This window comes from Callospermophilus lateralis, unplaced genomic scaffold (genome assembly GCF_048772815.1).
Source record: "Callospermophilus lateralis isolate mCalLat2 unplaced genomic scaffold, mCalLat2.hap1 Scaffold_167, whole genome shotgun sequence".
In the NCBI taxonomy this organism is placed as follows: domain Eukaryota; kingdom Metazoa; phylum Chordata; class Mammalia; order Rodentia; family Sciuridae; genus Callospermophilus; species Callospermophilus lateralis.
In genome coordinates this window covers 166830-179913 of record NW_027512751.1, presented here as the reverse complement: position 1 = coordinate 179913, position 13084 = coordinate 166830, and the positions used below count along the sequence as shown (strand labels likewise).

General features: G+C 59.9%; 1 protein-coding gene across 2 annotated transcripts; it reads right to left on the bottom strand.

Moving 5' to 3' along the window:
• Nucleotides 1-623: 623 nt before the first annotated feature.
• On the bottom strand, nucleotides 624-11432 carry LOC143386878 (podocalyxin-like protein 2). Of its 2 annotated transcripts, none has more exons than XM_076841668.2 (7): nucleotides 11288-11432; nucleotides 6515-7305; nucleotides 5191-5265; nucleotides 3626-3782; nucleotides 3096-3157; nucleotides 1369-1548; nucleotides 624-857 (listed from the first exon to the last, which is right to left on the bottom strand). In XM_076841668.2, the coding sequence occupies exons 1-7, from the start codon at nucleotides 11430-11432 to the stop codon at nucleotides 624-626; spliced, it is 1644 nt and encodes a 547-aa protein (XP_076697783.2). The 2 variants fall into 2 exon arrangements, with proteins under 2 accessions (XP_076697783.2, XP_076697784.2); XM_076841669.2 differs by having other exon boundaries at nucleotides 624-836.
• Nucleotides 11433-13084: the final 1652 nt, after the last annotated feature.

Genomic DNA, 13084 nt, shown 5'->3' with positions numbered 1-13084 from the left:
GTGTGTCCCCACAGCCACTATCACCCATTCCTACTGCCCCACCCTAAATGCTGTCCAGCCCTGGGACTCTGGTACATTTGAAAATACGCCTGTGATACCAGCTACTTGGGAGGCTGAGGCAGGAGGATTGCAAGTTCAAAGCCAGTCTCAGAAATTTAGTGAGACCCTGTCTCAAAATAAAAAGTAAAAAGAGGGTGGAGCAAGGGCTGGGACTCAGTGGTAGGGCCTTGGGTTTGATCCCCAGCATCACAAGGGAAAAAAAAAAGAAAGCAGTCAATAACCCTGCAGTCACAGGACCCGCTGTTCTTTATTCCTGGAAGCTGCAGGGTTATTGACTGCTTTCTTTTTTTTAGGTTTCACTCTGTTTTCTCTCTTTTTATTGAGAGAAACCCGCGGGCCGGGGTTCGCGGGGCCGGGAGAGGGGGAGCTGTGCCGAGGTCGCGGTGTGGAGTCAGGGGAAGCGGGGAGAAGCCCCGCGTCGAGGGCCTGGCCGCGGGTCGCAGTCCAGGGAGGGGGCGCGGGCGCGTGCGGGCTCCGCGGCGGTCTGCTTCGGGGCCGCGCTGCTCCATCCCGGCGCGGACCCCGGCGGGCGCGAGGCCCCTGCCCGGCTCGCAGGCCTGCGCTCACAGGTGCGTGTCCTCCTCTAACACTTCCGAGTCCTCGGGGTCCCGCTTGCCCCCCATGAGCGCGCTCCAGCTCCCCGGGCCGTTGATGGCCCCGCCGCCATTCAGGCTTGGCTGCTTCTCCTGCATCTCCGACTGGCTGTCGCTGGCCACGTCCAGCGTGGGGTTGTCGTGGCAGCCGTTCTCTACGAAGCGCAGCTCCTCGCTGTGCGACTGCAGCTGTGGGAGAAGGCGCTGGGCGAGGGCGCTGGGCGCGGGCTTCGCTCCCCGGCCCGCCGAACTGCCCCGGGGCTTAGTAAGACCCGACGGGGCACCCCCAGGGGACCCCCTGAAGCTGGCATGCTCCCACTTTTCTGGTGCCACGCTGAGCTCTTGAATGACCCTTCGCACTAGGACACCCTGTCGCCCCCTGGGCTCGTGCGATCCCTTCCAACAGCCTTTGCAAGTCAAAGTCAAAACGCGCGCTTTGGTGGGCTTGGAGCCGGGCCTTGCTCTTGGGAAACCTCCGCTTGGCGCCTGCGCAGGGCCGGCCCGGGGCCTGGCTCTGCCACGGACCCTGCAGGGGCCCAGGTGGGACCCCGAGGATGAGGACACAATTCCCTCCCGCAGTGCCCGTGCGGTCCTCGGCACAGCCCTGTGCACCTGGGACACCACCACACCATGCCTAAGGCGTGGGCACTGCGTCTGGTCCTTCTCCACCGGCTCCCGGGCCCAGCCCCGTCCCGTCCCTGTCCCCGGGGCTCACCACATGCTTGAGCTTGGGCAGCCGGCGCTGCCAGCAGTTGTAGAGCAGGCCGAGCACAATGATGACGAAGCAGATGACCCCGATGATCACCAGCACCACAAAGAGCGTCCCGTAGTCACTGCGCACCTGGGTGGCTCGCGCCTGGCAGCTACTTGTCGTGGAGTAGTTCTGAATGCCAATCTGGGGGGGAGGGGCCGGGTCTGCGGCTCAGGACCTGGGGGGGCTGCTGGAGCTTGGGACTGGGCTGGGGACAGGCACCTGGGCTCGGTGGGGACTGGGGGCTACAGGCTCCCACCTTGCAGCAGGCGCGGGGGATTCTGGTATGTTCTGGTCATTATGGGCCAGCTTCACGTCCCTGGGACAGTGCTGGGTGCTCTGGGTAATTCCTGCTGCTGGAGTGTCACTGATGACACGGTGACAAGCACACAGCTGGTGGTCTGTCCCGGGCCTGTCCTGTCTGCCAAGAGCCTGCTGTGCCCTGGGGCTGAGCCCCGAGGGCAGTGACGCCAGGTGGCTGTGTGGCAGGCCTGGGTGCATCACCGGGTCTTTAGTTCTTGCAGTTTCTGTGACCCATCTGCACGTTTTGGGGACTTTCGGTTAACAAGGGTCAGTTTGTCTTGGTAGAACCACGTGCCAGTGTCCTTGCTCAACTCATGCGCTTACATCCTTGCAGAGACCCAGCATGTCGTGGGGCCCAGTCCAGCTGCATCAGGGGCCCGTGAGGACAGAGTACCCAGCGGGAGGGAGGCAGGTGCAGGAGGCCAAGGCCAGCCCAGGCCTCCACCGTCCCCGCCACAGTGTTCCCGAGCCCAGAATTGCAAAACTGGGGAAGATCTCGATAGGCAAGTGACCTCACTTCTCTGGGTGTGAGGTCACTTGCCTATGGAGTGTGTGTCACCCAGAGGGTGCCCTGTTTAATCCTGACAGCCTGGGGGTGGGGAGCACCAAGGACTAAGTGACAGCACCCAGGTCTGGCCCCGAGTGAGCACTGTGTTTACCGAGATAAAACACCAGCACGGAAACAGGGTCCCCTTGCATGTGACAGATAAGGATGTGGCCCAGGGTCACGCGTTCGTATCTACTGTCACACATTGCAGAGCTCAAGAATGAAGGGGACTGACAACACGTCATTGGGTTCCACGAGAGCGGGATGAGGAATGCAGGGTGCTGCCCTTCGGGGAAGTAGGTAAGGAGACCAGGGACCTCGGTTTCCCGGGGCTGGTCCAGCAGCTGCGGAGAGGCTGCCATCTGTCCTTCCACCCAGGTCTCCCCAGGAGGCCCCAGGCATTTGGCACCCAAGATGGCAGTCCATGTCTGGCACCCCAGGTCCCCAGCAGGAGGAGCAATGGCAGCTGGCCATTTGGAGGTACTGGGCTGGTGGCTCCTGAGGCATACCCAGGTTTCCAGAACATTCTTGAGGTTTCTAGAACCTGTCATGCTCCCTCCTCCAGGTGCTACGGGGGTCCTGCTGTTTCCTGTTTGACACCCACCTCCTCTTCTCCAGGCCCTCCCCTGACTCCCCCTCTCTCCAGGACCCCAGGCCCCTTCCCAAGGGCCTGGTTGGGAAGGGCCCCCAGGCTCACCCTGCCCAGAGCCCGATCTGTTTGGGCTTCCTTGACCCACGGGCTGTGGGGCCCCCCAGGGAAGTCTGCGTGTCCCCAGAGCTTGAGGGACAGACGGGAGCGAGCTCAGGAGCAGCTCGGGGATCCAAGTCCCTGTACCCTTACCTCCTCCAGGCTCCTGCGGATGTCACCCAGCATGGAGAGGACATCTTGAGTGGGCACCACCCCTGGGAGGAGAAAGGCCCCCATCAGCATGGCCATGACCCCTGCGGCCCCTCCGGGGGTCGCGAGACCTACACCCCCTCTGGGACCACTGGCCTGAGCCCCTTCAGCCCCATTTTTGGGCTCTAATGACACCCAGATCCTCGGGGCGCACAGGCGCAAGCGTGCACCACCAGCTCCTACATAAAGGGGCGCCCCCTCTCTGCGTCCTCGGCTCCCTGTCGGCCCAGCTGACCCAGTGGGTGACCAGGTAACAGGTGTGGCTGGACGTCACCTCTGCAGCCCCTCCTGCCCCTCCCTCCCGCCACACTTGGGAGTCCCCACCTGGGCTGGAACGGGTGTCCTTGCGCCCTGCCCCTGCGCCCTCCACCTTTGCCCCCAAACCCAAGCTTATGGGGTGGCCTAGAGCCTGCGACCAGGAGGGGTGCTGTCCTGGGGACCCAGGGCCCAGGCCGCCCGCCCGCCGTCCTCACCCTGCTCGCCCACCAGCGCCATGAGCAGGTGCTGCTCCTTGTCACTGGGCTTGCTCAGGGAGATGTGCCAGTCCCCGTGATGGCCGCTGCGGTGGCGGGGCAGCACCTCCTCAACCAGGGCCACCAGCTGGAGCCCTCGGTGGCGCCGAAACACCTCCTGCAAGGTCAGAGGCTCGCTCAGGGAGGGACAGACCCATGTCACCCTGCGCTCCGTGGCCAAAGGCTGAGAAAGACCCTCGGGCTCCTCTGGGGACCACCTGTGAGCCAGAGCCGGGCTGCGGGGTGGGACAGGAGGACTTTGTCCCTTCTGCTCTGGCCGCTCTAGGTGAGGAAGGGGTGGGGCCGCCTCTCTAGCCCCCAGTGGAGCTGGGAGAACAGGGGACAGGTGGCTACTCCTCGGGCCTGGGGTCAAAGCATAATGGGGTCTGGCATGGGGTACAGAGAGGGTTGGGGACCGTAAGGACGCACATCAGTACAGCCACTGGAGGAGCGGTGACAGGGCTCGTCTCCTGCCCACCACAGCAGCAATGCGGCCCCCAGGATCTGGGGAGAGGTGGCCTGTCTCCCCTCTGCTACCAGAGATCTGGCCCGCGGTGGTAATGAAAAGAGCCACCACATGCTCTTATGCTGGTGTCTTCAAGAGAGAGGGCCCAGTGGCCCCTGGAACTGGGGACAGGGCGGAGATGCTGGAGGTTGGACTTCTGCCCACTGGGCGCTCTGCACAGCTGTCCCTGTCCTTGACCAGGCCCAGGCATGGTCACGCCATGTGAAATGAAAACTAGGGTCTGGTCCTAAAGAGGAACCCGGTGGCAGGGGCCCAGGCTGGGGCTGGAGGCCTCTTGGCACACAGATCACCAAGTCACATTGGGGAAGAGACCCTTCTTTGGTCCCAGGGCCACTAGGCCCTCCAGCTCCTCTTCTTTTTGGATGTGCAAAGTAGCTACATCCACCTTCCCAACCTCTAAAGTCGGCCGCCCCCCTCGGGTCGCTCAGCTCGCCCTTGGGTGCCCTGCCACGGACAGGTCAGCCAGGGCTGCTGGCGAGGCAGAGCCACTCCCCCGGCCACCCAAAGGGAGCCCCGGTCAGCCCTCGACTCTAAGCCACCAAAGGTGACAGAAGTGCTGCCTTTCAAGAGTGGGACAACTCCCTTCTCAATATGGGTGCCCAGAGCCAATGGTAAGGAAGCCTTTGGATGCAGTAGCTGTCATCCCAGCGACTCAGGAGGCTGAGGCAGGAGGATCGCAAGTTGGAGGCCAGCCTCTACAACTTAGCAAGGCCCTGAGCAACTCAGCGAGACCCTGTCTCTAAATAAGATATAAAAAGGGGCTGGGGACAGGGCTCAGGGGTCGAGGGCCCCTAAATTCAATCCCTGATATGTTTAAAAAAGGGAGAAAATGAAAGACCCCTTAGAAACCTTAAAATGCAAAAAGCATTCTGTCTCCCTCCCTCCCAGTCTGTTTTGTCCTTGTTTGTGGGTTTGTAGCATTGACGGGGCTGATGGTCCTGGGGTCAGGCTGGCCCTGGGACCCCGCCCCGCTCTGCGCATGCGCTGGCCGGCCACTCACACAGTCCACGTTCTCGGTCATGTTCAGGATGATGTAGTTCTTCCCCGCCAGGTTGCTCCAGTCCTTGCAGATGACCTGGACCAGGAGACGGAAAGAGGGTGGCCGCAGTAAGAAGGTGTCCCGGGGGACAGAGACCTGACACCCTGTGGGAAGCCGGAAGACACCGGCTGCTGCGGGTCTGCGGAGCCAAGTGGGACGGGCGACCTCTACAAGGTGACAGGCCACTGGTTCTGCCCAGGAGCCACAAACCCAGGTGGCTTCAGAGACCCGCTGAGGGCGCCTCAGAGAAAAGGGGAACTGTCCCTGGGGCCAGGCTGCGGGGGCCTGTTCAGAGACTGGGGGCAGGTTGCCGGGTCTGTGGGTCACAGGCAGACCCTATCCTGGTGTGGCTGTGACATGTCCCCAGAGCCCCCGTGGGGACGATGTAGGAAGGTCCAGAGGAGGAGTGAGGGGTGTGAGGCCTGAACCCCAGCACTGAATGGCTCCCTGGGGGTCCCCTGGTGGCCCCTGGTGGGGTGTGGGGAGGAGGTGGCCCTGGGGCCGTGGCTTGGGGTCTCTATTTGTCCCTGGAGCATAGAGTCCCTGCTCCCTGGTCCCCATGGGAGCTGCTCCCTCCCCACACTCCTCCTCCATGATGTCCTGCCTCCCCTCGGCCCAAGAGTGGGGCTGCCATCTGTGGACTAGGACCTGGGACATCCTGGGCCCCACGTCCACTGTCCTGCTCTGCAGTTGTGCTGGAGGGATCTTAAGTCACAGCAGCAAAAAAGCTGCCTACAACAGACCCCTGCTGGGCACGCCTGTCATCCCAGTGACTCAGGAGGCTGAGGCAGGAGGATCACAGTTAGAGGCCAGCCTCAGCCAAAGTGAGGCTCTAAGCAACTCAGGGAAACCCTGTCTCTAAATAAAATGCAAAACAGGGCTGGAGAGGGGCTCAGGGGTCCTGGGCCCTGGGTTCAATCCCTGGTCCCCCCACCACAAACCTGGCCCCTTCCTTCCCTTCTGAAAACTGTGGGTGTGTGTTGGAGGCCGGGGGTGGAGGGGCGCAGGCCAGCCACCTGCTGTGCTTCTCCTAGGAGCAACACCAGAGGCCACGGCGCAGCAGTAGCCTCCTGAACAGTGGAAACCAGGAGGGGCCACCAAGCCTCTCCCAAGGTCTTTGCGCTCGAGTGTGGCACACGCCCCAGGCTGGGCCGTGAGGAGTGGTGATGTCCCAGGCTTCCCTGGGGCTCTGGGGACAGCCCCACCTGACAGGCCCTGCCCCACTGCACCAGCCGGGGTGACGGGGAGGCCCACAGGGTGCAGCCGAGGCCCATGTGCCCCTCACCTGTGTGGAGTCCCAGGGGGTCCTGGAGGGCGCTGCGGCCACCGGGCCCTTCTGTGGCTGCTGGCTGGGTGTGTCTGGCCCCAGGGTGGCAGGGGAAGGGGTCGGCTCCGAGTCTTGGGGGGCTGGTGGGAAAGAGGCTGAGGTCCTAGGGTCGAGGTGACCCTCGCCTGGGGCTCTGGTTGCAGGGGACGGAGCCAGGGGCGGCAGGTCCCCGGGCCGGCCAGCCAAGTCGGGGGCCCCCACAGTGGCGTCTTCACGGGGTCCTGGAGGGACCTCGAACTCTACCCCGAGTCCCGCCGCTGGCAGCATGGTGGCCGTGTCCTCCTGGCTGGACAAGTCCTGGTCCCCCAGGGTCACCGTGCGTGGGGTGACAGAGGGTGGCGACAGGCTGGGCTCCGCACTGCTCTCCGTGTCCACGCCCGATGACGCCTGGTCCCCAGAGTCCTCCTGCCGGGGTCTGGTGGCCCCCGGAGCCTGGCTGCTGCCGCCCCTGGGAGGAGAGTCTGGCGCCTGCGTGGTGGCCTCCGCCTGGGGTCCGCTCACAGGAAGCAGCTGTTCTTCCTCCTCCTTCTCCTCCTCCTCCTTCTCCTCCTCCTCCTTCTCCCTCTCCTCCTCCTCTTCCTCCTCTTCCTCCTCCTCCTCCTCCTCCTCTTCCTCCTCCAGGGGCATGTGCCAGGGAGGCTCCACCAGGTTCATCTTGGGCAAGGACGAGGGGAGTCCCAGAAGGTCCTGGGGCTGGTCAACGTCCTCCAGGGAACCCGACTTCCCCGTTAAGTCCGGGAAGATGTAGTCTAGAGACAGGAAAAGTGCGTTGGCTTCTTCAAACCCGGACTTACTGGGATCCACTGGGCAGGGCTGAGCGACAGGAAAGAGCTATCACCTGCCTACAGGGACAGGGACGCATCAGTCTTGGTCATGTGGGGCGAGAGTGGGAAATGAGGCTGGGGAGGAGGGCAGGGTGAACACAGAACACAGGGGTCTGGCTCTTGGTTTTTTTAGTCCCAGGGATTGAATCCAGGGGCCCTCGACCCCTGAGCCATGTCCCCAGCCATTTTTACATTTTATTGAGAGACAGGGTCTCCCTGAGTTGCTCGGGGTCTTGCTAAGCTGCTGAGGCTGGCCTCCACCTTGTGATCCTCCTGCCCCAGCCTCCCAAGCAGCTAAGTGATATCCTGACTCTAAATAAAACATAAAAAAGGTATGGAGACGTGGCTCAGTGGTTAAGTACCCCTGAGTTCAATCTCTGGTACCAAAAAAAAAAAAAAAAGAAAGAAAAAAAAGGAAAACATCTTAATATTTTCAGATTCAATATGAAATTATACCCATAAAACAAATACATAAAAGGATAAAAATTCTTTACTTCAATATAAGTAAGAACTTTATAATAGATCGATTCAAAAATAAAATTCAGTGCATAGCTGGGTGCTGTGGTGCACACCTGTGACTTGGGAGGCTGAGGCAGGAGGATCACAAGGTGGAGGCCAGCCTCAGCCACTTAGCAAGGCCCTGAGCAACTCAGTGAGACCCTGTCTCTAAGTAAAATATAACAAGGGCTGGGGACAGGGCTCAGGGGTAGGGTGGTGGCCAGGCATGTGGAAGGCCCTAGGATCCATCCTTAGCACTGGGGGAGAGACAGCCAGCCACACAGACTGACACAAAGGGAGGGATGAAGGGAGGGAGGAGGAAGGAAGGGTCCGTTACACTGTGAGATCTCATGTCTGAAGGTCCCTGGGACAGCAATGTAGGTGACAGCAATCGCGATGACCAGAAAAACCTCAGGAGAGGCCCCTGCGGGAGAATCGGGGCCCCTGTTGGGGGCTGGTGACAGAAGCAGCCAGCCCTGGCTCGTGGGGGGCACGCGGGCACTGACAGAGTTGGGGACCTTCCAGAAGAGCCCGGCTCAGTCGACAGACTGGACCAGGCGTGTGGAGGGTGCGCTCCCCGCTGACCCCATGAAGCTGGGGAGATCCTGGAGGCCAGCGCCCCCCACAGCTCAGTTGGAGGCCGAGTTTTCCGAAGCTGGACACCCCCACCCCCGGGCACCTTCCAGTGTCTGGCTCCTCCTCTAACCCCGTTGGTGGCACTGGTCATGCTATTGACAACAGTACCTGGCCATGGGGGGACTCAGCCACTAACTGACCTGTCCACACTTCTGTAAGCCCCTTAACCCCTCTGGCTTGGGGTTTGGGGCAAATCACATGGGAATGTCGCGATCCATGATTCCTAAGGTCCTAACGCCTGTATCTTAAGTGTTGGAGGGTCCTGGTAAATGTGTTCTCTCCATTGGTGACACTAAACCCCTAGCTCTGCAGCTGGGAGGCTGAGGCAGGAGGATCGCAAGTTGGAGGCCAGCCTCAGCCATTTAGCAAGACCCTGTCTCAAAACACAAAATGAAAGAGCTAAGGACGTGGGCTGGTGGCAAAGTGCCCCTTGGTTCAGTTCACGTCACCATAAGAAGAAAAGGCCAGAATTGTCCTGGATGTGGAACAGAGAGTCCCACTACTGTGATGCACTGATAAAGAAGACAAATATACACCCCAAAGGTGCTGCCTCCAGGAACCCACTTCCTCCAGCCACAGCCCGCCTCCAGCTGCTGAGGCTGGCCTCCAACCTACGATCCTCCTGCCTCAGCCTCCAGATTGCTGGGATGAGAGGCGTGCCCTGTGCTGGCGAGGCGGGATGCAGAGCGGGCTCCCGGCCTCCAGGATGGCCACCCTCTCACAGATGACCTTTGGCACCAGCTGAAGGCCTATTTTATAGACACGTTTGCCACAAGGGACAGAAACCCTCAGAGAGACGCCAACATGCAGCATTCATGACTCTGCGAGATGGGATTATGGGTAAATTTATTTTCTTCTTTTATTTGCACTTAATTTTTTGGGGGGCACCAGGGATTGAGCCCAGGGGTGCTTAACCCCTGAGGTCCGTCCCCAGCCCTTTTTATATTCTATTTGGAGACAGGGTCTCGCTGAGTTGCTTAGGGCCTCGCTAAGTGGCTGAGGCTGGCCTCTCCACCTTGCGATCCTCCTTCCTCAGCCTCCCGAGCTGCTGGGATCACAGGGGTGCACCACCCCATGCCTGGCTGCATTTAATTTTTTTTAATCTGCTCTGTATTACCAGCATAAAATAAAAATTGTAGGGCTTGCTTTTTCTCCAGTGTGTGGGTAAAAGGGATTCATTGGATGCTCCTGTCACTTGGCTCTACAGGTATCTGCCCATCGCTCCTGGTGATCGTCCCCAGTAAGTGTGCGATGGCCCAGAGCTGGGGACCATCCCTCACAGACACAGTCCAAAGAGGGTCTTCTGTGCCCAGAGCATCTCCAGGTCTGGCAGACGGCCGTCCTGATGATCTGGTGCCTCCAGACTTCACTACAGAGGGGGAGGACTGAAGCCCTCTGAAGCCAATGACTTCACACAGAAGAAAGGGCAGCCGACCTTGAAGTGGAAACCTCGGGCTTGGGACTTCGCTCTGCCTGTGTGTGATTCAGTGTCACTTTAAAATCTCTGTAACCCAGTGTCCTTAGCTACAACCGAGATATTAATCACGCCTGCTTTTACAGCTTTTTTAGATCTGCTCTGACATTTAAAAGAAGAAAAATTCACTCCCAAATGATGTGCCAAGCAGGGCGCAGGGGCACATGCCTGTTTATCCCAGCAGCTCAGGAGGCTGAGGCAGGAGGATCGCTAGGTGGAGGCCAGCCTCAGCAGTAAGCAACTGAGCGAGACCCTGTCTCTAAATAAAATCCAAAATAGGGCTGGGGATGGGGGTCAGGGGTTCAGCACCCCTGGAACCAAAAAAATAATTTAAAAAAGGGGGGCTCTGTCAGTTTTTCTGCAGGGTCGCATGGGGCTGGCGTGGAGGAGTGTGCAGACCTGAGATGAGGAACAGACCAGACACGGGGAGGCCTCCAGATGGCAACATGGCTCAGATTCAAGGAACGACAGTGACTCTCCTCAGGAGACCTGGGGCAGCCCACGGAGATCAGCAGACCCAGGGAGGTAGCGGGGCTCCCGAGCGCCCCCCTGCGGCCTCATGAGGAAGGACGAGGCGCAGCGGCCTCTCCCACCGGGACTCCCAGACCCGGGAGGGAAACTGCTTAATAGTCCTTCCACACGGGTCCACGTGGCGACAGGTCTCAGTGGGAGAGGGCAATGAGATCCCACCTTACACCATGCGCCATAATCAATTACGGTAGATTAGAGGAAGAAGGAAGGGAGGAGTGCATATTTCAGTGACGCAAAGACTCGTCATAAAGCGAAGAAAAACAGGCAAAAATGTTTAGAAACATCTAGAAAGAAAGACACTGTCAAGCTTAAAAGATGAGTGTGTCAAATATTACCCATAATGCAAATGAAAGTAGTTGGCCGGCGCAGTGGTGCACGCCTGTCATCCCAGCAGCCCGGGAGGCTGAGGCAGGAGGATCGCCAGGTGGAGGGCAGCCTCAGCAACTTAGCAAGGCCCTGAGCAACTCAGTGAGACCCTGTCTCTAAATAAAATCCAAAATAGGGCTGGGGATGGGGCTCAGGGGTTAAGCACCCCTGGGTTCAATCCCTGGTACCAGAAAAAAAAAAGTAGGGAACACAGAATAGGGCCTCACTAAATAAAGAGTGTTTAGTATTAAAGAAGCACAGACTCCTGCAGACTTAGCTTTGGTGTCCCGCGGAGGGCACTGTGGTGAACCTCGGTGGGGGTCACAGGGGGTGCTGGCAGGGGCCCACCCCCGCCCCTGCGGCCGCCCCACGCTCGCGCATGCGCAGGGCGGGAAGCGCTACCTGCGGTGGGCCCCAGGTCGAGGCTGGAGGCGTTGAGCTCCTCCTCCTCCCAGAAGTACAGAGGCGGCTGCAGGATCCGGGACTCCTCGCTCTCGTAGCTGGGGAAGCCCGAGCCGGGGGCCCCCAGGCCGGCTCCCAGGCCCATGGACTCACTGGGCTCCTCCCCGTCCAGCGGCTCCAGGCCGGTGGGCAGCAGCAGGTCCAGCAGAGAGGTGGACGTGAGGCCCTTGGGGCCAGGCTCATCGGTCCCGGCTGCATGGGAACCCAGGGACACTCCTGTGCGGACACAAAGGCCGGACGTTAGGAGAGGCCAAGGGCGGCCCTGGGGCGCTTGACCCCTCAGCCACCGCGCAGCCCTTTTTGTTTTTTATTTAAAGTCAGGGTCTCGCTGAGTTGCTCGGGGCCTCGCTAAGCTGCTGAGGCTGGCCTCCACTCGTGATCCTCCTGCCTCAGCCTCCCAGGCCACTGGGATTAGATTTTTGTCTCTAACCATCACCTGTCACAAAGAAGATGCTAGAGGCCGGGGATTTCGATGACATCTCTGAATACCCAAGGGCTGCCCGAGGATTCTAAGATGCCATCTTCATTTCAAAAAAGGACCAATTGCTCAGACCTCCATGTGACAGTGGCTAAGGGGGGATAGAGGGAAATGGTAGGGGACAGAGGACTCAGTTGACTTGGCCCCCTCTGGGCTGGGCATGGTGGCACATGCCTGTATACCCAGCTGATCTGGAGGCTGAGGCAGGAGGATTGCAAGTTGGAGGCCAGCCTCAGCCACTCAGCAAGACCCTGTCTCAAAATAATAATTAAAAAGGTCGGGGATGTGGCTCAGTGGTAAAGTGCCTCTGGGTTCAATCCTCAGTACAAGAAAAAAAAATCTAATATTATTGGGATCATGAGGTAAATGCTTTGCAAACAGTGTCTGAATTTTGACCTCCACCGCCACCTTATGGGGTGGTAGATCCTGAGACCGCGACTGGCCCCAAAAGAAACAGGACCATTCAGACTGTTCTACCAGAAACTAGGGAGCCCAGGGGTTGAGGGGTCTCTGCACCCTGCAGACCCATCACAGCACCAAGAAGGACCCCCCCCCAAGGGCAGCGCCTGGCCCTGCGGTGGGAGAGATGCCAGGGGAGGAGTCAGGAGCAGAGTTTCCAAGACAGAAAACGACAGGTTGACTGAGTAAAGAAGGTCACTGAGAGCCCACGTGGCTTCAGAGCAAGTGCCGGGGTGACAGGTAGAAACGTGGGACAGAGGCCACATGCAGTGGTGCACACCTGTCATCCTGGTGGCTCAGGAGGCTGAGGCAGGAGGATCCCAAGGTGGAGGCCAGCCTCAGCAACTAAGTGAGGCCCTAAGCACCTCAGTGAGACCCTGTCTTTAAGTGAATAATAATAAGGGCTGGGGACGGGGCTCAGGGGTTAAAGGCCCCTGGGTTCCATCCCTGGGACCAAATCATCATCATCGTCATCGTCATCCACGGGCCTTGAGCTCCAGGAGGCCAAGTCACACCTGCAGGGAGGCCCTGGGTCGAGGCTGGGAGTTGGGGAGGCAGTGACCTTGCTCCCCCAGTGCCTGCTCTGTGGCCATTCCCTGCCCAGAAGGCTTCCGGTGCTCGGGGACACCACGGTCAAGGTCTACGGTGCCACTTCCAGGTGGGCTTGGCTCCGAGCACCGGACCCCGCGTCCACACCAGGGACTCAGATGCAGAGCCAGGCGCCTGGGTGGGGTGGTTCCCAGAGCCGAGGTCCTCAGAGCCCCAGAGCTACAGCCACCGATGTGGGTCCACCTTCCTTG

Excerpts from the sequence above, each read along its gene's own strand:
- LOC143386878 (XM_076841668.2), bottom strand. The coding sequence starts at position 11,432 with ATGGGCCTGGGAGCCGGCCTGGGGGCCCCCGGCTCGGGCTTCCCCAGC. Across the intron at positions 1,549-3,095 it reads TCCGCAGGAGCCTGGAGGAG|ATTGGCATTCAGAACTACTC; the intron begins GTAAGGGTACAG and ends CCTCCCCCCCAG. Across the intron at positions 858-1,368 it reads TGCCCAAGCTCAAGCATGTG|CGCCTTCTCCCACAGCTGCA; the intron begins GTGAGCCCCGGG and ends GCCCTCGCCCAG.